At 45.0% G+C, this 22,593-nt stretch overlaps 1 protein-coding gene across 3 annotated transcripts in view; it reads left to right on the top strand.

The window, feature by feature from the left end:
• Window positions 1–3,023: 3,023 nt before the first annotated feature.
• Window positions 3,024–22,593, top strand: part of LOC111076162 — a 68,734-nt gene continuing 49,164 nt past the window's right edge. For all 3 annotated transcript variants that reach the window (XR_005967850.1, XR_005967851.1, XM_022369835.2), the window contains exon 1: window positions 3,024–3,810. Coding sequence is in view for 1 of the 3 variants with exons in the window: in XM_022369835.2 (XP_022225527.2) it covers window positions 3,615–3,810 (196 nt within the window). In the remaining 2 variants the exon portion in view is untranslated. The remainder of the gene's footprint in view (window positions 3,811–22,593) is intronic.

The raw sequence follows: 22,593 nt of genomic DNA, 5'->3' as shown, positions 1-22,593 counted from the left end.
AGAAGATTAAATGGCTCAAAGCAGCTTATTGCTTAGGCCGCTTGGGGGCTGGGTGGATTTGCTATCGGTTTTTAATTATCCCTGAATGAATGCAATTTGTATTAAATGGAGACCACCGCAAGCCTGCGGTGTGTGACTAATGCGCTAATCTCTGGGGAGGGGCAAGCACTCATTTGTCAGAATATTTTATTGGATTGAGCCACCAGCCACTTGGCGTTTAGTTATTAAACACTTCAACATATGGCGCCGCCAGGAGCCGAGCTGGCCACGGCGAATGCTGCCACAAAAACTTTTGCCAGACAGACGGAGAAAATTGAATACAGTGCAAATACAATATACGTTCGGGCCAGACCGTGCCACTTTACTTTGGTCTGAAGCTCTGGAAGCGAGGATTCCGTGCTGGCTTACACTGCGTATGCGTATCGCTGGAGTCGCTCGTCACGAAACTAACTGCTTACTGGTGGTGGCTTGCTGCCTGCCTGCCTGCCTTCCTGCCGTCTGGGTGGATGGATGTAGGGGTGTGTACGTGTAGGTGTTTTTATTGAAGTGCGTGGGGCGAAACACTTTAACTCGTTGTCCAAATAGCTGCACGACACTGCGAGGAGCCTGCGAGGATTGCTAACCAACAAAACGTGCTGTCAAATCGATGACTGGTCATGGCCCGAGCAGAGCCAACAGCTCTCTGGTGATACCACAAAGTGTGCTGCCACAAAAGAAAATAGCACAAACGTATTGTTTTCAACTTGAAGCATAAACTTTGTGAGCACCGGAAGTAAAGAGAAGGTATCCCCAACATTTGATTCTAAAGCCTGCCTTGAAGGCTTGAGTATGATCTCCGATTCAGATATGCTCGTAGCAAAAACAATCCATAGAAGATAGTCAGTGCTGCCGTAACGACCACGTTAATGTACGCAAAGAGGAGATGGCAAAAGGTTTTTTGGTCACATGAAGAGCTTTGACCAATAAATTCTAACATGAGCGCATATACACATACGTACGTATATATACATACATACATACATACAAATGCTCACATACGTTTCCAAGTATTTGCACTGACCAAAAAGGGAGGAGTAAAAAAACATTAAGCTAAAGGCAAACTTTGTTCCGGGCTCCACGTGCTCTGCAAGCAGCCAGGCAGGCAGGCAGGGAGGCAGCCAGGAGCTAGTTGATTTTCAACAGTTGAGTTGAGTTTATTTTGCTGCTACTGTTGGCTGTCCAGGTGAAAGGCAAGCAGCAGCAGCAGCCCACATTGCATACATTTTTGCTGCGTGCCTTGGTTGCTTTTTTCTCCCTTTTGCTGGCCCGGCCAACTCGAGCGTAAAATGTTGATGAAGTAACCGCACATGTTTGCCGCTTACCGGTTGCTGCGTGCCCCTAAACTGGCTTCACCTCAAGTGGGTGTTTAGGCGCAAAGTTTTGTTCTGGTTTGTGTAGGGGCAGGGGCAGGGGCTGTGTGTGGCCGGTGTCTAAGCGCAAATTAGTTTGTCCAGCAAGAAGCTTAGCAGAGGGCCATGTTTATGGGGCCAAAAGTTTGGGTTAGTGCAACATGCAGCAAACCCATGTTCTGTTGAGTTCCTTTCTTTTTTGTGTGTGTGTGTGTTTTTGTGCCACTTGTCCCATATATTGTACGTATGCACACATATAAATAAAGCGATAACAAAAAAATGCCCCAAAAACAGTGAGCGCACGAAGTGGAGAGAGAGAGAGTGGTGGCGAAAGAGAAAAGTTTGCAACTAGAGCATGTCATGATGCACGGCCACGCCACCATAGATGTGATGCACATGCCTCGTTACCGAAACAACCATCAAAACAAGTGAAACAACGGACTCAGATTCGGGTTCGGATTCAGATTCGGTTTCGGATACAGTTCCAAGGACAATGTAACCATGTTAAACAGCAATCAGAGTGGAAATACAAACCACTCGCTGGTAATTTTGCATGCAACGCTTAATGCTTGTGGCGAAAGTGGCGTTGATTTCGGCAGACAACTTTTTCCTTTTCTTTTTTTCATTCCCTCCACCCATTCCCCCACCCCCCCTTTTATTCAGTTTTTTTTTGTTCGGTTTGTTTCGGGTTTTTTTCTGCATTACATTTCCCTTCCAAAACAGTGTCGCTAAAGTTTTTGGGGAGAGGCCCTCGGCAGCGGGCCAAATTAAACGAAATGTATACAAAATTTGCTGCAGCGGCGTTGCTGCACTCGAAATTTGAGTGAGTGGCTGCCTGCATAAAGAAGCACCAGTGGGTGGTGGGACGAAGGCTGCGCAGGCAGGGTCTGGTCTGGTCTGGGATATGCAGGCAACCGTGGCGTGAGATGTTTGCCAACATGTACAACAATGTGGTGTTGTTGCTACGGGCTGTGCCTCCTAGTAGTTCTCGTGCTGCTTCTGCCTCTGGCAATGGCTGTGGCTCTGGCTCTAGCAATGCTGCTGCTGCTGCCGCGTTGTCTAAAGTTTGAAGTGCGCATAATAAGCCAGTCAGAGGAGCACCGAGAGAGGTGCCCCAAACTATGCCAAATTAGGCACTGCAGATAGTGCGCCGTGCCCCAAAATGTAGGCAACAGTTTGCACCATGGGATGTTGATGAGGTAAAGAGTGCTCAACGGATACGGCGGGGGGCAGAAGAGTTCAATGAGCCCGACATTATTGTGTTTCTTGTTAGCTTTGGAAAGTGAAACTAATTTCCGTTTTCACGTGGGTGGGGGGTAATGAAGAATGTAGCTGAAGACTTAGAGTTCAAGTACGAGTGTTTGCGCTACTTTCGGCACAGTTTTTATATGGGTCATACTATATATACCCCTTATATAAAAGAATGGACTTAAGAAGAACAATATTTGTTAAGGAAACACAGCTATCGAATCATCTTTATTAAGTATCCTTTTTTTTAGCTCATTAGCGCACATGCAATCGGATAATTTGCTAATCTACTTAAAAATGATTTTGTGAATTTCCCCCTTGGCAAAAACACACACAACTTATAATTCTCTCATCTTTTCTTGTCTCCCTCTTCTTCTGCAGTAAATTGGAATCGGAAAGTGAAAAGCTGAGGAACTAAACAATGCAACAATTGGAGAAATTCGCGCACCTCAATGCCACGAAATGGCAGCAAAATCAGCAGCAGACTCGCTGAAGTTATGCCCCGGGCAAGAACTGTAAATGAAACAACTTAATTAGTAGTTGAAGGTCTCGAGGAAAGCGGCACGCGCTTCGTGCCCAGAATCAGCTCAGCTCAGCTGCTCAGCTCAAGGAGGAGCAAGTCGGCATTACAACGAATTTTAGGAAATATTCGCCCATGCTGCTTCATTAGTGCGAGCGAAAGGTTTAATGCCAGCGAATGCTGGAGTCGTCCCAGCAGTGGCACGACCCCGATCCGGGCATCCTTTGAGCCTCAGCAGCAGGAAAAACTTTTGTTTTCGCGCTCGTGTCTCAGTGTTAGTGAGTGTGGGTTTGTGTGTGAGTGAGAGAAGCTGAATATTTTTTGAGAAAATTAAATTGAAAACAACATCAGCAACACACAATCCGCAGCCCCAGCGGCAGCGGCAGCAAAAGAAACGAGAGTTAAAACTCGTATATACCACGAGCACAACCTGCATATAAATTATTATACTCCGCACAATGGATTTGGTAAAATTGAAAGCAAGAACGAACCGAACTAAGAGGACTTCCACAATGCACGTAACAACTTCCTATACCAATACCAATGCCAGACGGTGCTGGCAGCGCCATTTGGCTTTATTCACGCTCTTCCTATTTGCGGCTCACATCAATATAACTTCCGGTCAAATCGATTGGGACGACGACGACGATCCAGGTGAGTGGGGGGAGCGAATACTCGAATTCGAATATGAATGAAAATGTGATTAGAATGCAAAGTTAAGCAAAACAATCCACAGAACGACAGCAAAAGCTGGCTACTCCTTTTTCTTTTTCCTTTTACCTTTCGCCGGTTACGTTGTTATCCTGCGCTCACCTTGAGCGCAGTGATTTGCATAAATTGCAAATCGCTCGTGGTACTGACAGTACAGCACTGCTGCCTGCTGACACGAGTTCAATAGAGGGAGCAATGAGTGGCGGACAAAAAGAGCTAGAGTCGACCACAGAAGCGATTTGCAATTGAGTTTTGGTTATGTTTTTGTAATTAAGTTTAATTACTATTACGTATACACCGAGGATGCTTGAAGTTGGCCAAGCAGAGGACACAAAACAAAGAATGGGGTGGATAAGGAAGGGGAACTCGAACAGGAACACGAAGGGGTGTTTTAATTAATCGCAGATTTATGGCTTGAGGTGTGTGTGTGTGTGTGCTGTGTGCTGTGTCTGTGCGGCCATATAAATGGAATTTTAATTATTCAAAAGCTACAATTAAAATATTTAATGAATTCATAAGGCTGACAGTTTAATTGCAAGAGTTTGCCATAACTTGGCCATCACTGAGGAGAATATTTATAGAAAGTTCTAAATCCAAGGCGGGCGCTGCCTCTTCAGAACAAGCCGAAGGACACGCCCAGAGGCTTTGTGGCTGATACCTGTTGGACATGTCCATTTATTTACTTATTTATTTATTTATTCCCACAGTTGTTATGATTGAAACGCAGCTGTGAGCTGAAAGTCCAATCTAATTGCCACACCACACTTCCCCCCACTCAGTGGATGAGCCACAAGCCATTAACAGAAATATTCATAAACTTTTGCCAGAGTTTTCACTTTTTGTATTTTTTTTTATTTTTTTCACTCAACAAAATTCATTGGTATAATTAATTTCGGTATGAGCAAACGCTTTCACGACACTTGAACCACACCCAATGGCCTTGGTGTAACCTCAGTTTTCTATTTTCTGATCAAAACGAAAGTCCTTTGTGTGCTTGGGGGGCTAAATCACACGGTTTGTCTCATTTATCGATTTTCGCCCCATTGTGCGGGGCCCCCTTGGTGCTCGGGCCGTGCCGCACGCTTTTAAGCTAACGATGCAAACTGAAAATGTTGACAACAAACATTTTTCAAGCTGTGAGCGGTGTGCTCTGCTCTGCTCTGCTGTGCTGTGCTGTGTTGTGTTGTCCTTGTTGCAAGGTAGCCGAGCCTTAAACAAATACATGCTGGTGCTTGTATCCTCCGTGTATTTGTGTATCTGTGTATGTATATTCCCCATGCACACGTGTGTGTGCTTAGATAGAAATAGAATCAGACGGGACGTACGGGCTGTGGGCAACCCGCTGTGATTCCATTTGGGCTTGCCTCACCGTACACCGGTGGCTACGCTCGTAGTACTTGTAGCAAGGCAACTTATAACAGTTGGGTTATGGTATGGTTTTGCATAAAATTTCAGAACAAAATGCTGCGATATGAGTCAAGGCTAAGATTAGCGTTCGCGTGAGCCAAGGCCAGGCTTGTCCTGTCCCGTCCTGTGCTGGGCTGATCTTAAAGCACCGTTTTGTACCACTAGCCGGAGAGATGCTGCATGGCGGCTGTGGAAAATTACAAAATTAATCCAGAGAAGGGAAAAGTAACAAAATAAAAATGCCACAAATTTGCAGGGACAGACACAGTGTATGGGGCGGGCCCTGGGTCATAAACAACTGGGCTCCCCGGCCCCCGTACCAACACTGTAAAATTATGAAATCATAAAAATATTTTTACGATTACATAAAAAGTTGCGAAAATGTGGGCGTCGCATACAATGTATGTACGTTTCCCTAGACAAGGCAGGAAGCGTTCAGCGAGTCTTGGCTTGGCCCTGCCTATGGCTCCGGGCTCTGGGCTCTGGTTCTGGCAATTGCGTGATAGTATAAAATTCAACTTTAGACATATGACTTCATTATTTATCAAACTGCCAGACTTGAAAGCTTCGAATGGGAATGAGTGGAGAGCGGATAGCGAATAGCAGAGGCCGCCTGAAATAGTTGAGCCCCCAAACACATAGCACCGAACCATACCCATAACCATGCCACTACCACTACCCATACCTATAACCAAACCCAACATTGACCTGTGGCAGGGACAAAGACCCAGTGCCATATATTCAAATTACGTATGTCGCAGTGCTTGGAGAATGTTGCAAGAGGAAAAACCACATTTGAGCAATTTCATTAAAAATGTGATACACACATACACACACACACACTGACATACGCAGACCAGACCCATACATGGCCATGTGCCGAGCCGATTCACATGTGTGTGGGGACGCTTTCTGGTGGTATTTCATTTGCTGAACTCTGCGGCTTTAACCCTTATTAGCCTTTGCTGCTCTTGCCCATAATTCATGTTGTTTTCATTTGTTTTGATTAGCAAATGAATGCCACTCGGTCCTGCGGCTTGGATTGTTAGCCAGCGAATTATAACGTGACTCGCGCCGCCAGGCCACTAAAATCTGAGCTTTTCGCCTCTGTCTCGTGCTTCGCTTCGCTCCGCTCCGTGTGCGTGTTGTGTTTCACATGCCACGCAATCCCAACTCCGGTACTGTTGGAGCACAACACATCAGAACAAAACACGAAAATAAGAGAGAGAAAAACTCGGAGCAAAGGCAGAGGGAGAAGAAGAGAGCCGAACGCGTTGGGCATAAAAATTTTAATTTATGCCGTGTTGAGTGCGTTATGCCCCAGTTCCCTACAAGTGTGCCTACTTTAGATCTCTTCCATATCACTCAATGTACAATGTATGCAGATAGAAAGCCGGCACCTTTACAGACACACTCACACAATGAGACCTTGCCCCTGCCCCTGTCACAGCTACAGCTCCTGCCCCCAAGCCAAACCACAAATCGGCACTTCTGGTTCGCTCTCTCCATAGCTCATTTTGCTGTCGTTCGGTTGGAGCGCTGGAAAATGTTGGATTTGGTCTAGGCACGCGAGGGCTTTCCATTTCTTTGCTAATACTACGACACCGGGGCGGCCGTGTATGAAAAGCAGAAGGGAAGCAGAAGGTGTCCCCCCGGCCGCAAATATGTTAAAATTATAATTCATGTTACATATTTGATGAAACACATTCAATCATTCGCCTCCATTCGCCCCAACCACAGGGCATGGCCACCGCAACCCAATAATTACGCATTTCGCTTTTCGCAGTGTGTATGGTTATTTTTAATGATAAATGACCTGGCCCAAAGTGTTGGAAATTTTTCGGAGCTTATGCCGAATATATTACCTGAATGGTGTTTATGTGTTGGGTGTGTTTCTCCACCGCTCTCTCTCTCCTCACTCACAGTTGGTAATTTTCTGTCAAAAATACTTAGCGGCAACAGCGTACATATGTATGTATGTATATATGTAGCTATGTATGTATGTACATACTCATGCAAAGCAAGAACACGGAGCTCACAAGGTGTATGGCAACGCAATTTGTCATTTGTCAGAATCTAATGCAGTTAATAATTAGCTAAGCCGACTAATGGGAAAGCGCCTCGATTCCTCTTGACAATGTAAGTCTTGACTCTCTCACCCTCTCCCTCTTTCCCTCTCACTCTCTGTTCACGGTGTCTTTGCCTGCCGTTGGGCCATTAGACGAGCCAAGTTACTCGAAAGTTACTGGAAATCCTACTGGGAAATCAATGGATGATTAATTGCTTTAGCTACTCGAAGCTACAATGTTGTGCTTAAGGGGTTTTCTATTTATGCAGAGTAGGTACTAATAATACGTATTACAAGTCTATTTATTTTCCTTATTATAATTATCACTATATATATGGAAGCCACTTTTAGACACTTCGCTTTGCTAAAGGGCTAAACTAATTTGGGTTCATTGAAACCTATTATGTACAGAGTTCTGTATGCATTTGGTATTTAAATCCCTTATCGAAAAATGTCGACGACTTTAATTTACAAAGTAAAATCTGAAAGTCAATGTAACTCTGATTTGCATACTAAAGAGAATACTGACTGTTGACAACATCAATGTGCTTATCCAGTGATTTAGGTGGCTTAAACTCAGCAGGGAAATTTTCCCTGACAAAGGGAATATCATTTCAGATGTCATGTTAAAGGAGAAGAACTCAAAAAAGCGAAAAACTACTCGTAGGACGAAGAGAACACGCGAAATGCTAGACCTCCGCGTCCGTCCTGCCGTCCTTCCGTCCTGCCGTCTGACTGTCGCAGCAGACACGCTAAAACTGTTCACTTTTGTGAAACGTATAAATTTTCTATTGATTTATGCCAAGTTTGCATGCCATTTTTTTCGTTTTGCATAATTTCTGCTGTTGGCCAAATTGCACTCAGCAGAAGGGCCAAAAAAGAAGAGCAGTCATCAGAGGCAGAGAAACAGTTTTTGTGGCACGGGCCAGGGGCAGGCAGCGAGAGGAAGAGGCAGAAACAGACGCAGATACAGAAGCCCGCCGCCCGGTGGCGGATGGTATGGTCGAGGACGACCAGAGCAAACACAATTGTTGCGATTGCGACTGTCGCTTCGCGGTCATGGCTCTACTGCTACTTACTAACACAATGGCGAATGCAATTTCGAGTGAGACTGCGACTGCGACTGCTACTGCCACTGCCACATCGCTTGTGAGTGTGAGTGAGGCTGTTACTGCGGCAGTTACAGTTGCGTTACAGCAGTTACAGCCGCGCGGCACTGGCATGAATTGCGATGATGGAGTTATCCATTTATACTCGCATTTGCATAGAACGAGTGCCGAGCGGCGTGCGGCGTGCGTCCTGCGACGTCTGTGATTGCCGCTGGGCAAGACGCAGCGCTGACACATGACATGGAAAAATGAAAACGAAGCTCGTCGTGTAACCAGTCTCTAGTCGCTGCCGCTCTCTCTATCTCTCTGTCTCTCTGAGCCCAGAACAAATGGCCAAACAGTTGGTGCAGTCTTTGACAGGACAAAAAAACGGGAAAAAGACGCAGAAGAAGAACCGCTTCCCTGGATGCAGCTGCCTGGCTGTCTGCCTGTCTGGCTGCCTGCCACTGCAACATTTTCTATATATCACATGTAAATATGATGGCCCTCTCGCGTATACCGTATCTACTCCCTGGGAACGCCAAAAATGTGCCTCTGCTTAGCTATTTCACTACACTAGTAGCCTCAGCGAGCCTCAACCGTGCGGGGTTGGTTCGGTTAAAGGCCAAAACCATGTTGCACATCCATCACTTGGAGTAAACAATTTTTGATTAATCGCCAACGCTGGTCTATGGCGCTGCGACTGGCTATGGCGTGTACTTTGTGCAACATTTTTCCAATTGCTGGCAGTGGAAAACAACACAACACAACACAACAAACTCTTTGGCACGTAGCCTTGTAACAGTCTCTAAACACAGAAACCGTATTGCACAGCACAGAAGGAGGGGCAGTGGGCAAAAGAATGGCTGGAGTTGGTACACTTGTACTATGCCAATTGTAGATGCAGCAGCTGCGCCACCAGCCACCGGCCACCGTCGACAAACAGTGGAAGGAGACTTGGCTTGGTTTTGCTTTTGCTATTGCAGTAGGAAATTTGTAACATGATTGCTTGCATGACCACTAACCAACCATCAGAGCAACCGAACATCCGACCAACCGACCATCCCAACCAATGGCACTGGCACTGGCACCCATTTGACTTTTGCATCTTTGACTTTGGCTTTTTTCAAATTTTTCCGCTTTTTCCCAGAAGCGAAGCAATTTGTGACGTCAACCGTTGTTAAGCTTACAACTTATCAAAGTGTTCTGTAAAGTTGGGTCTGGCGACAGGGACAGAGACAGAGACAGAGATGGGAGAACTTAATGTGGGTTTCTTTTGTGAATTTCAATACATATTAAACGGGTTATGCCACAAAAAGGATTACAACACTTGTCCCCAAAGCATATCATTATGGTTAAACAATTTTTTCTGACAACTTTATTAGCCCTGGCCGGGACAGAGTGACCCGAGCCAAAAAGGGTTTCCTGGAGAGGCGTGCGAAAAATTCTAAACAAATAAATAAAAGGCAAGTTTGTAGCCGGCAAAGGGGCAGTCGAGAAATTGGTATGCAGCATGCGTCAGCGTCAAAAACTATTTTATAGCTGATTCGTGTTGTCGTCAGTGGCAGCAGCAGTAGCAGCAGCAGCGCCGACTGTAGACCCTGGCTAACGAGGCTGCTGGCCAACAGGGCGAATGAGTTGCTTGAGAGTCCTGAAGGATCGATGGTGAATAAGTCAACGTGGCAAAATGTGTCAAAATGAACAATTTATTTAATTTTCTACGCACACACACACACACACACCCTGTACGAGAGAGCGACCTTTCTTCATTGGATTTTCTCTTGTTCTTGCGTCTGGAGTAAAGTCATTTCATACTTTGTTGTGTTTTTTTTTTGTTTCCGATTTGACTTGATGCTATTTAAGCGCAAAACTTTTAAGTTGTTTTACAAAAGTTTTGCGAGTAGCATAAATTGGATTAAACCAAAAAGATGGCACCAGGGCGGCCATATGGCCGACAGCAACGCACTGTCACACAACTTGCCAACTTGGTCTCTGTTGTGCTATGCTGCTATGCTGCTTTCCAATCCCATTTGCTGTTTACCCCTTTCTGACCATCCTTGTGCCCCTGCAAAATATCTGTTAATGTGTACAAAGCCGAGTGACTGGCGAGGGGCCAAAATGCACGTTGGAACGGCACTCGGCTTTAAGCCGGAGTTGCGCCCTGGACAGGGTCAACTCATTAGCCAAATGAAGCCCGGAAACTGAGCGTATGTTTGGGCAAAGTATTGCCGAAAAACTTTGAACAGTCAACAGAGAGGCCCGTCCGATCGGCACATCCAATGGGGCAATGGCAATGGAAAACTTTTGTCCCACAGACACCGCACCACCACCCCCCCAATCTCCGCCGGCAGCAAGTTAAGCCAACCCCCGGGGAAAACCATAAATGTCAAAGTCAGCTAAAAGTTTGCATAGTTTTTGACTTTCAGCAGCAGCTACAGGACCTCTTACCCTGATTCCTCGCCCGGGGCCCATGTGGTTGACATATTTGCTGGGGGATTATTAATTGAAACAAGTTAATTTGAACAGAATATTGGCCAGCGAGCAGCTACAACAGCCAGAAACAGCAGCAGAAGTAAAACCAGCATCATCAGCACCATGGACATGGATGGAGACTAGGACAATGTCAAAGTAGAGTTTTGCCAGAGGCTTTTCCACGCTCGCGTCCCAACTCTGGTTTTGTTCGAGGACGAGATGTGAGTGTGTGTGTTTGTGTGTTGGCATTGGCATGCTAACAAGAAAGAGAAAAACAAAAATGAAAAAAAAAAATCAGCAAACAAAATGCTAGCAAAAAGTTATTAAGAGACATCATGTTTTATTCTCCGGCTCTTCGACCCTTACTCTGTCCGAAGGATAAACTTTTCATATGCTCTCTCTGAATTAAACACTCCGTAATTTTTCCATCGGATGTACATACACATACTCGCATGAATATATGTTTATTTGGCATATGCATATCTACGAGTAGTTTGGATAAAATAAACTTTGTGTCTGTGCACAAAAACAACTTATAATTAGCATTTAAAGGCAAGGAAAAGTCATGAAAGAGAAAACTTTTGTCCCAGCGATTGTAGCCGTTTAAGGATCCAAATGATTGCACAGAACAGACCATCTGCACTTAATCCGAGAGATTTTCAACTGTTTTTGTCTGGGCAAATGCTGGGTAAACAACCCAAGAAGATTACACTACGCCAGACTAATGATGCATCCCTTTGTAATCAGTACGCCTGACTTGTTTTAGATTGATTGACCTGCCAAATTATCCTGTCAAAGGAGCCACAAAACTCAGCGCAGTATTACTTGTGCTTCAAGTAGATTGGATCAATTATTGATGGGCTTACCTAGACCATTTTGTAGCTGTGTAGCGGCCAATTGAGGGGAAACTATATCCAGAGGTATCAATAGATGGCGTTTAATTACAGTGAAAGTGCTTGATAGTCACGGCGTCGTGACCTTATAATTGGCTGTACATAACTGCAGTTTCGATTTCACTTAGCCAATTATGTCGATAATTATTCACTTTAAAGTATGATAAGAGGAAACATGAACAGAGTGCCAAAGCAATTTCAGATATACATCTTTCTAATAATATAAGTTTTCTTCCTGGCCTATGCCTGAAATATAAATTTACGGCCTTAAACAATTTGCAGTTATTGCGATAGTAAGGGCTGCTTATTTATGCCCCCAGTTATGCAGCCATTAAATGCAAGAAACAGCATCACCAGTAGCAGCTACGTCAATAGCCACCGCACTCCATCACCAGCGACTTGACTAAGCACTAGACTCTACCACGTTCGTTTTTTTTTTGTGCCTTACTGGTTATTTCTTTGTTTTCTTTTTCTTTTTTTTGCTGGTGCTGACTAGACCGAGGCGCAAATGTTTTTCGGAATGCGCTCAAGTCATAAATTTTATACTACATAGAACCAGCCAGCAGCCCTTCCACAATTTCCTTCGGGTTGCCCGACCCGATCCGACCCGACCATTGCCATTGACTTGCACTGACTGTGTGTTGTCTATGTACTTGGCGTTTACTTTTATATTTACTACAGCCCGCAGCATCAGCGGCTGCCTCAGCGGAAGCGCCTCTCTCTCCGCTTTGGCTCCATATAAACACACCAGACAGAGCCGCAAGCATCTCGCTTTTATAGTTTATTGATGCCAAATGGGTGAAATTGCGAGCGTATTGACGCTGAAAATATTTAAGCTGCCAGTGCAAGTAGCGGATGTTGGATGCTGGATGGTGGATGCTGGAGCCTGGAATAGGGTTAAGAATCAACTTATTTATTTTAGCTGTTTGTACTTCATCAGGCAGCTCATAATGCTCGTGATAATCGCGCTTATGGGCGTTAAATTTTAAAGCCAAACTGCACCCAGAAGTTCGCGCGGGCATGGCTTGAATGGCGTGAATGCAGGGAGTGAGCCAGAACCGCACATGACAGCGGAAATGAATCAAACGACTCCGACACACAGGCCAAGTTTCGGTCCACACACGCCCAGATGAAGCTGCATATGTGCGGCACGGAAATTTTCCAGCTAATCGGATTCTAATGGCAAAATAATTATCAAAGCCCTGTACAGAGCAGCCACTCAAGGACTCACACAGTTTCGTTTCGAAAGGACACACACCACACAGGAGCATCATACACACGCATACACTCATATAAAGGGGGCATTGCATTCATAAATTTTGGAATGCCATTAGTTTTACATTTGCGGTTTGTGCTGAGGATAACCGCAAAGTGAAAAGCCGCAAAATGTTCAAGTCATACGGAAATGAATGCCTGTCCAGCGACAGAATCGAGTCGAGTCGAGTAGAGTTGGACTCCGGGCAAAGGCCAAACAAAGTTGGAGAGGCGAACAGCGGCAGACCAGAATGTGGGCAGCTCGGTTAGCCCAGTCCTGTGTGTGTGTGTGTGTGCTGTATCTGTGTTGCGGCTTAGATTTGTCCTCATCTGTTTGTGTGTTCAATCAAAGTTTTCAATTAATGTTACAACGCCGCATGCAACTTGAATTAAGTTTTGCCACAGAGATAGAGAGCTTTGATATTAAGACAAATGTTAGGTTGTAGTTTATTAATGAAAGAGTGCATTCATATTATGCATGCAGAACATGGGCAGTGGCTATTAAACCTAGCCAGCAAACAAATAGCAAACGCAATCGCTGCCCCTACAACATGTACCTCTCACTGCTGCCACCAACGCCGCCACCGCCGCCGCCGCCGGAGCAAGCAAACACAATGGATGTGTGCCAGCTGTGTACGGCTGACCAGCAGAACGCTCTCAGATATTCCATAATATTCAATTCAATATTTGAAACCGCTACATAAATTCAAACATTTGCACTGTGGCCGAGCCTGGTTTCGAGTGTAAATAATGCGAGGCAATGCCGGAGCAGCAACAGCCGATGAACTTTGACATGTGTGTTTGTATTGGTTTCGGACTTAACCGAATAATGACTGATGAAATTGAATTTAAATTGCCTCAGCCTGGATTTCTGGAAACGCCCTTAATTTATGAATCGTTTTCAAATTCGTTCGAGCTCAAACGAGAAGTCTTGCACAGGCAGCTAACCGATTGAGATTGATTGATTTGATAAATTATTTAATTATGAACATAACAAAATTATAATACCAGAAGTATTTTCCTTATAGAACTTTCTGAGTTCTCAAACAAACCATTACCTTCACTTCACCAGCTTTGAGCCCGGAACAGGGACAGTCGACAGAGGTTAAACGTGTACAATTTATATAGCTACATATTTAGGTATTCATTGCACTTGCAGCGTTTCGTTAGATTGAATCAATATAATGGCAAACAATGGCCTTTTGCCTCTTGCCTTCCGGGGGGCAGTGAAAATTGTAATTAAACATGGGAGCAAAAAAAATCAATAGCGTGGCAACGGCATTAACTCCGCCACTCATGCACAAAACCTACCCGCCAGCAAGGACAGTCCGGCATCGGACATCCGACATCCTGGTCAAATGGCCAGCATCCTCTATCGTCCATCAGCAAAAGCGTGAGTATCTCGGTCCCCTTGGCCGGCGCTTAATGCGAAAATTCAATTAGTGGCATAATTAGTTGTGGCAAGCGTTGGAGTTCAGATTTTTGGTATACTCGGCAGCAAAGCAGCAACTGAAATTGAATGAATGCCACACACACACATACACACACAAAAGCAGCAGACGAGCAGCAGGCCCGTTGATGAGTGTTGACCAGCAAAAAAAAAAATAAAAATCAGGAGGGGAATGAACTGAATTTTACTGCCGCCTTTTGTATGATCTTGCATTGGCATTTTCTTGCTAGACTGTGTCTTTGCGCTTGATTAATGAGCATTAATTAATTCTGGCTAATTTACGAGCGGCAAAGCGGCTAAATCTGCTTGAATTCCATTTCAACGAGTTTCATTTGGCCAACAGTAATCCCAAACACTACGACGCTTGGATAGCAATGTCTATCCATTCGTTGGCTGCGCATTGGTGTTAATTAACTAAATGCAACTGCAATAAAATTGATTGTTTTCACTTTGTTTGCAATGCAAATTGCTGTGCCTGGTGCGCCTAATCCCAGTTGCGACAACAGCAGTAGCAGTAGCAGGAGCGGCAGCAACAGCAGCAGAAACGGCATTGGTATCGGTGGGGTAGCAGTAAAAACGTTGAGGTCAGCCAACCGTTGCCGCTGCCATTCGGAAATACCCGAAAATTGTTTGGCACCGACCAGAACTGTCGTCCTCGTTCTTGCCCCAGTGCTGGAAATGACATTTTTCGCTAACATATGCGCGGTCCTGTGGTTGAGCTCAGCTAAATTGCATCAACAGCAAATTTAATTAGAGTTTGAGCGGGTATGCACATGGTACACAAGCCCATACAGATGGCTACACTGAGATAGAGCGAAGCTCGGCTCGCGAAACAAGTCAAATAACAAGTCACGTTTCAATGGCTAATGAGGTCATGTGTGAGAGCCAATGACGGATGCGGTGTAGCTTAGTGTCTGGGTCTGGGTCTGCTTCTGCGTCTACGTTTGCCAGTCCAGCTTTGAGCTGGGAGACATTGTTAGTCCAGGTACAGTTGTTGTTGTCACTGGCTTGGGCGGGCACGTTATAATAATGACGACGTGCAGCAGTGGCAGCAACAGCAGTAGCAGTAGCAGTAGCAGCAGCAGCAGCAAGAGCAGCAGCCACACAAATGGAGGCAGTCTGAAGTGCCACCGACGGATATCTGGCTGAATGACTAAAGTTAACACTAACTTGGCAAACAAATAAACATGAAAACAAGGCCGTAGCAAAAGGGAGGCCCAGGACCGGCTCCAGGGGCACAACATGGCTCAGGACCCGGACAATATGTCAACACACACACACACACACACTATGAGCACTTGAGCTTTATGTCTCTGTGTGCACGTGTGGGCGTGTATGCTTATGTGTATGTGTATGTGTATATGTGTATGCATAGGCATATAATTTCACCTTCCGACTTGGGGCCCCTTAAACTGTTTGCATTGTTGTTGGTGCCGTTGCCAGCTGCTCCTGTTTGCCTGTGCTGTGGGCTGTGGGCTGCTTGGCCGCTGCATTACAATTACAATTACAATTAGAAAAGTGTACTTTGTAATTGTATATTCCGTAATTTGCTGTGCATGTGAGGCACAGATGATGACTAAGGCCATTAACCTGAGGCCACTCCTCCGGGTCCGTTGTCCCAGCAACATCCAAAAAAACAAAAACAAAAAAATAAAGGGCATCCCATTAGCAGAGGTTCTCTGTGTGTTGGGCCCTGCTAGTATGTCTGTGCCCCATTCTGTCTGTAGCTTTAGGCTTGGTTTAGGCATATGATATGATAATAAATATTTCGGCTTGCTATAGCCAGCAGCAGGTCAACTATGAGTATGAGTAGCAGCTTGTGTTTGAAACAAATGTGCGACATCAAAGGCAGGTAGCAGCATAAAGATTCTGATAAAGTACTTATGTACATTCCATATTCACTATGGGGAAAGTTTAAATCGATCCCAATTGAAATGGCAGCATCGATGCTGGCTTAAATGATAATCAGTCTATGTATTGCCAGTAGAAGGATGAAAATTACAGAATATTAAAGTGAAAGACACATTGTGCTTCAATTTAAAATTCTTGCTGAGCTGTGGGAAAATTCCGTGCTCAGGCTTGTGGGATTGTACCTGCAGGAATTTTGCAGCCTTGGAATTTTCCATTTTTCCTCTTTGCGTTCGCTGCAGTGCCTTGGCATAAACCTGTCAATAAACCTGTGAAACTTTAAATTGCACAAAAGTGCTCGGCTTAATCAATAGATATGAGAGCGACATGCACAAGACACAGTTGTCCCACACAGCCATAAGCAAATATGCGACCCCTGTGGCATTCGTTTATGTAGTTACACGAACTTGAGCGATTTAGCTAGGCCCCGGGACCTGCAGAGCCCAACTCGGGACCTATAATGGAGTCACGTCGCACTTATGAAAAATATGCGATAATCCCGGAGCACAAGTTGGACCCCGGCGCATCGAGAGGGCCAAAAGTCAGGATTGGCTTTAAAAAAGTTTCTTATCAGTGGAGAGCAGTACGAGTAAGTGATTGCATGCATGTCTGCCGCTGACGGCAGTCCTTTGCTGTTCGACTGCTTCACTTAAGATGGGCTCGAGGAGCACTTGGTGGCTGGCAATTAGGCAGAAAACTTTTTAATAGCTTGTGCCAACAATCTCCAGCCATAATTTGATTGTGGCTGCAGCCGAAAAAAAGAAAGAACAAAAAAGCGATTCATTTGCATGACAACCAGCTGGAAAACTCATTCACCTGTCGTGCCCATGCCAATGCCGCGGGTAAGAGCTTTAAACAACAACGAAAACGAAACAACGAAAAAAACACCAGATCAGGGAAAAATATATGCAGAGTATTACGTATACGCAGGGGTGACAACAATAGGGGATGCGGAGCAGATAATCAGGAAGTGGCGGCTTATTGAGAGCACATCAAAAATTGATTTCTGCGCTTCGGTAATCGATTTCGATACAAGCAAACGTGACTGCCTGGCATCCTCAGTGCCTGACAGAATGTGCGTGCCGTGCCGTGCCGCTTGGCCCAAACAATAATAATTCATAGCCATATGCGTTGTCCCTGCAAAGGCTTAACGCTTTATCCGGCACAGACGACACATTTAAGCGCACTTCCTGCAGCTGTTGCTGATACGAGGCAGAACCCGTGCCCGCTCCCCTCGCTCACCATCATCCACACTATCTGCCCTGTCGCGTCCTTGTCTCTTATCAATATGCACTCGCATTAAGTGAGTTTATATGCGATAGAAATAGCTCCAGGTTCCGCTGCGGGCATTCCCACGCTGTCTTCGCCCACACAAGCAAACCAGCAGCAACGTCTCCCTGCACAGAAAGAGACTGAGATGGGGGCAAAGCAAACGCTGCTTGTCTGCTGTCTAGTCTAAGAGCATGCGTTCTCTTATATTCCGCTTTTCATAAATTTTTGAGTGACATTTTTGATGACATCAGAGCTTTATGCCTTACGCCCTGCCAGACCCAACTAAAGGCACCTGTCACCATTGCCAAATGTGGCATGGCATTCTTAAGCGGCAAGTGTTAAGATGTCAACAGAAAGGGGCAAAATAACTGCGTACATTGAAGTTTGAATACTCTCGTAAAATCATGGAAAGTTTCCATACTATAAAATGTGGTTTATAAATTAAAAGGTTAATTTTATGAGCTGCACCCGCAGATAAAAATAATAAATACCAATAAAAAACAAAGAAACAAAATATAGAAGTATTACCTATACGTGATTCCTTGAGAAATGAGTAAATAAATTTCGGAAATCTGTTTCCCAAGTAGTTTCATCAAAACTCTGCCGCTACAGCACCTAGCCAGATTTTATATGGGTTGCAAACAACTTGACAAAGTCAACAATACCCACGACCTAGTAGGGTTTACCTCTGTATATTTTTACCTTTTGCAAATGTCTAAGACACTTTTTGACGTTGACGTCGAGGCGGCGGGGTAGGCCGGGTGGGATGAGCTGGCATCTATGGGCGTACACCGTCTAACAGGATTATCTGCGAAAAGGTTACGCAATGCGCTATCACGTATCATAAAGCGTAATCTCAAGCGCGTGGTTTGTATTTACATTGCCTGAGTAGATTGCTGTTTAAAATTTGATGCATGGCAACGAGCCGGCAGCGCCATTGTTTCTCCTGCTGCTTGCATGGTCCTGGCTTGGTTGTCTTTGTCTTACGCCAAATTAAACAAATTCCCGCCAATAGTCAAGTGGGTCTATCTTGTGCAAACGGAACGCCTTAAAGTAACCTTGAAGTTAAGCACAACTTTTCGGGAATAATCAATGAAGCCTATGAAGGTGGGCGACGCGAGTTTTATTCAATTTTTTTGTTTTCCGGCAAGGCTAATAAATGGATTTTCCGGGGGGGTTGCCGAGAGCGATGGTTTGGAGCTGTCATGTCGCGGGTTGGCAAAGAAAATGCTGCACGATTTATGCGCCTTACACGCTAAGCTCAAAAGTATGCTACATAAGCTGCAGCAGCAGCAGCAGCAGGACCAGCGACGACGCCGCATATGTTTGGATGTTTGGTTAGCTGAAATTCAAATTTTTTCACTGCCAAACGGAACCCAACGCAAAAAGGGGTCGGTCTCGGCTTAAATGCGCCACGCCATTTGTCAGCGTAATAAAAATCAAACACACACTCAAAGGCAGAGCGCTGGGGGAAACCTCAAAGCCATACAACTCCGGATTTGGATGGGTGACAAGGTGAGGCAAGCACAGGAAAAGGAACCCCAGCTGAGCTTCAGCTATTGAGAATTTATATTGGCCACATTTGTAGCCTTTCGATGGCTGGCTGACTGGCTGGCTGGCATTACCTTGAGCGCTTTTTGAAGTTTTCGCATTTATTTGCCACAGTTCCAGTTCAACCAGCGACAGGCACTTTTCTTTCAGGAATTGGCGCCCACTCATTGTAATTGTGTGCACTTTGCCTTTAATGCGCTATCGTGTCAATTTGAGTTTACCTTCAACCCAGCTCGACGCTCTACGCTACGTCACTCCTGTCCTCGTCCTGCCCTGCCCACATGTCGATGTGTTTTTACGGCAAAATTTATTGCGGCAATTTCTCGCGCTCAAATGCAAATGCAGAGACTCTACGCTGCTACGCTACTACGCTGCTCGCCCTGTTTACATTAGTTATTATGCTTATTTATGTGATTTTATGTGCGGCACCAGCCACTTGACTAGAGTGCTCCGAGGCTTTAAAATTGATGCGCACTTGGGGTGCGGCTGCTGCTGCTGCTGCTGCTGGTGCTGGGATTGCGGCGGCGACTGCTTCCAAGTGCCTATTAAATTAAGTTTAGTGCCGCGATATGGGCAAGCCTTTTGCCTTTGTCTTTGGCACCTCAGCCCGGTGGATCTGCCCGGAGCGATGGGCATTGAGAAATCACCAAATAATTGCTACGCTTACACTTTGTCGCTGCGCTGGCGCTTATCTCAGGGCAACATTTACAACAGCCAACAACAACTTCAAACAGCAAGAGCAGGAGCAGGAGAATCGCATCGCTTATTCCTATGGGAACGGGCCAGCAACAAATTACAAATTCAACAAGCGCCAAGTGGACAACCCTCATTAATTTTCAACCCAGCGCCAAGTACATTGCCTGCCCATCCCCGAGTGGTCCCTGGCTCTTGTAAAGTTTTCTATTAAAATTAATAATGTTGCCTAAAACAAAAGCAGTGCCAACAACAAAGCAGAAGCAACGACAGGACAAAGTCGCCGGGACCGACTATAAGAAGTTGCGTGGTTTCAGTCTTGGCAACAAAAAAATGTACATCAACAGCAACATCAATAGGTGCGCGAAAGAGGGTTCGCCAAAAGGTGGTCAAAGGAATGACCCATTCTGAATTGTTACCTTTCGTTATGGGATGGGATGCGCAAAAGGTGTAAGTCGACACCATTCAAAGAAACTGTCATAATTATTACAGCTCTACTTTGTATTCAAGCTTACCAGATATCAAAGAAAGTTTCATTTGAACGTCTATTAAAATTCTCTTCCCCAAACTTCGAGCCAAAGTGAACTCAGATTATTACCTCTCTCATACCATACTCATACTCATACTCTCATACCTCTCTCATAAAAGTAGGTGTGGAGTAAACGAGTATATAAAATGAAGAAAAACTTACCTGAATTCAAGCCATGCCTGTTCCAGTCGTTTCCATAATATTTTACACAAATAGATGGATGAATTTAATGGGCATGTGCCTTAAAAGTAAGTGCCAAATTCTTGGGAATTTTATCATTTTGATGGCTCAGTTTTGCTTAATTAAATTGAGCAGTCAATATTATATTAACAAATACTCGTATACACACACACACACACCCCCATATATATGTATATGTGTATAATGGCAGTTACTCCCTTGATAATTATTCATTTTCCTTTTGGCAACACATTACCCATGTCACAGGGCGTCCGCCCTTCGCTTGTCTAAACTTGTAATTGAAACTTCCATTCGGTGGCCTGCCCTCCTCTTATCATGTTTGTCTGTGTCTTCTTGGTGTCGCCGTCGAAGGCAATGTAAAATAATTAGCATTATGTAGTATCGTTTCTGCCGCCACTCATATCAGCCAAAGGTTAGTTCTGGTCTGCCAACGCGTTTTACTTGTACTTAATTAATTGAGTTGCCGTGTTATGAATACTTTATGATGTCCCCCCACATCAGCATGGGGTATATGTGAAATGTCGAAATTGGGGGAGCATCCAAATAACCGCAGGTAACCTAACGAAGCTTGCTTCGTGTATAAATATTTGAGGCAATTTTCAAGTGCGCCGGGACCCATGGCCTTTGTCTTTGTGCGTGAAGAGTAAATAGCGCATTGGCAAACAAGCCAAAAAGAAAGCAGAGCCGGGCCCCAAACTGGTAAGGCAATCAAAGAAATTAGCAAACAGCAAAGAGAACAAAAGGAGGAGCCGGAAGTGGAAGTGGAATGAAAAGAAAAGCGAGCCAAGAGAACGGAAGAACGGAAGAACATAACGCAGTGCAACGAATATAAATAATTCAATATTTCCACTTCACTTGATGGTTCGCCGTCGTTTTTTTTTTTTTGTTCCTACTAACTTGTTTGCACTCTTGGTCCCTGTTCCTGTCCCTGTCCCTGTCTCTCGAGCGTCTGCGACCCAATGAAAATAAGCAATTGAATGCTCAGTTAAATGTAAGAAAAATCAATTTTCCAAACAATTTTACTGCTGCCTTTCCCATTTGATTGTGTATTTTTATGCACTTGTCGCCGGCTGCGGGCAATGCTCTTTTCCAACTCCAGCTCAAGCTCCTGCTCCGCCCGACCCTACTCTACATTGTTTTGCTGAATAACCCGAGCGACTTTCATCCGAAAAAGGGCAAATCAAAAGCACAGCAAAATCAATCGTCAAATCACTTGAGTGCGTTCGCCATCCTCGACGTCAGTCTCCTGATTTTGTTGTTGTTGTTCCTGCTTTTGCTGTAGTCTATTGTTGCCTTTGGTGCTGGTTCTTCCTCTGCTTTTCTCTGTTTTGTTTGCCCGTGGAGGCAATGCGACCAAAATGGCAGGCTAACGATTCCTCCGGGTCCGATAGCACGAGTACGCCGGAGAGTATGAAAAAGATAAGCATATTCTCTCGGCTCTCGGCTCTGGGCCCTGGGCTGACGGGAGCTCTGGAGCTGTGGAGCTGGTCTTCAGATCCAATGTACTTCAGCTCAGTTCAGTTCGGGCTTTCAGAGCACGGAGCATGGAGCTTGGAGCTCGGCGTTTTAGGCGCTTCAATTGTGTCACGCATGCACGCACGTTGCTTCCGTTTTTCCGGTTGCCGGGTTTGGTATTTTTCCTGCTTCCTCTCTTACTTATTTCTTGCCAGCTAGCGCATGGGAAAACAAGTAGAAAAGAAAACAACAAAAAAAAAAAAAAAAACAAAAACAGAACGAAAGGAAAGGAAACGATGAAAAACAAGGAGGCAGCGACAGACTGGAAAATTTGCATGTTTGGACATGTTGAAATCTTCTTGGGAGTTGCTTGCGGTACCCAGTTCCGTTTTTTTTTGTTGTTGTTGTTTCGTTTCCTTCTACTTCGTGGACGATTTGGCCTAGCATGAAAATGAAATTTGCATTTGTCAGTGGCGCTGCGAAGC

The sequence above is a fragment of the Drosophila obscura genome, unplaced genomic scaffold (genome assembly GCF_018151105.1).
Source record: "Drosophila obscura isolate BZ-5 IFL unplaced genomic scaffold, ASM1815110v1 contig_192, whole genome shotgun sequence".
Lineage (NCBI taxonomy): Eukaryota > Metazoa > Arthropoda > Insecta > Diptera > Drosophilidae > Drosophila > Drosophila obscura.
Note: the sequence above shows the minus strand (reverse complement) of the source record. Positions and strands in the feature narration are given on the sequence as shown.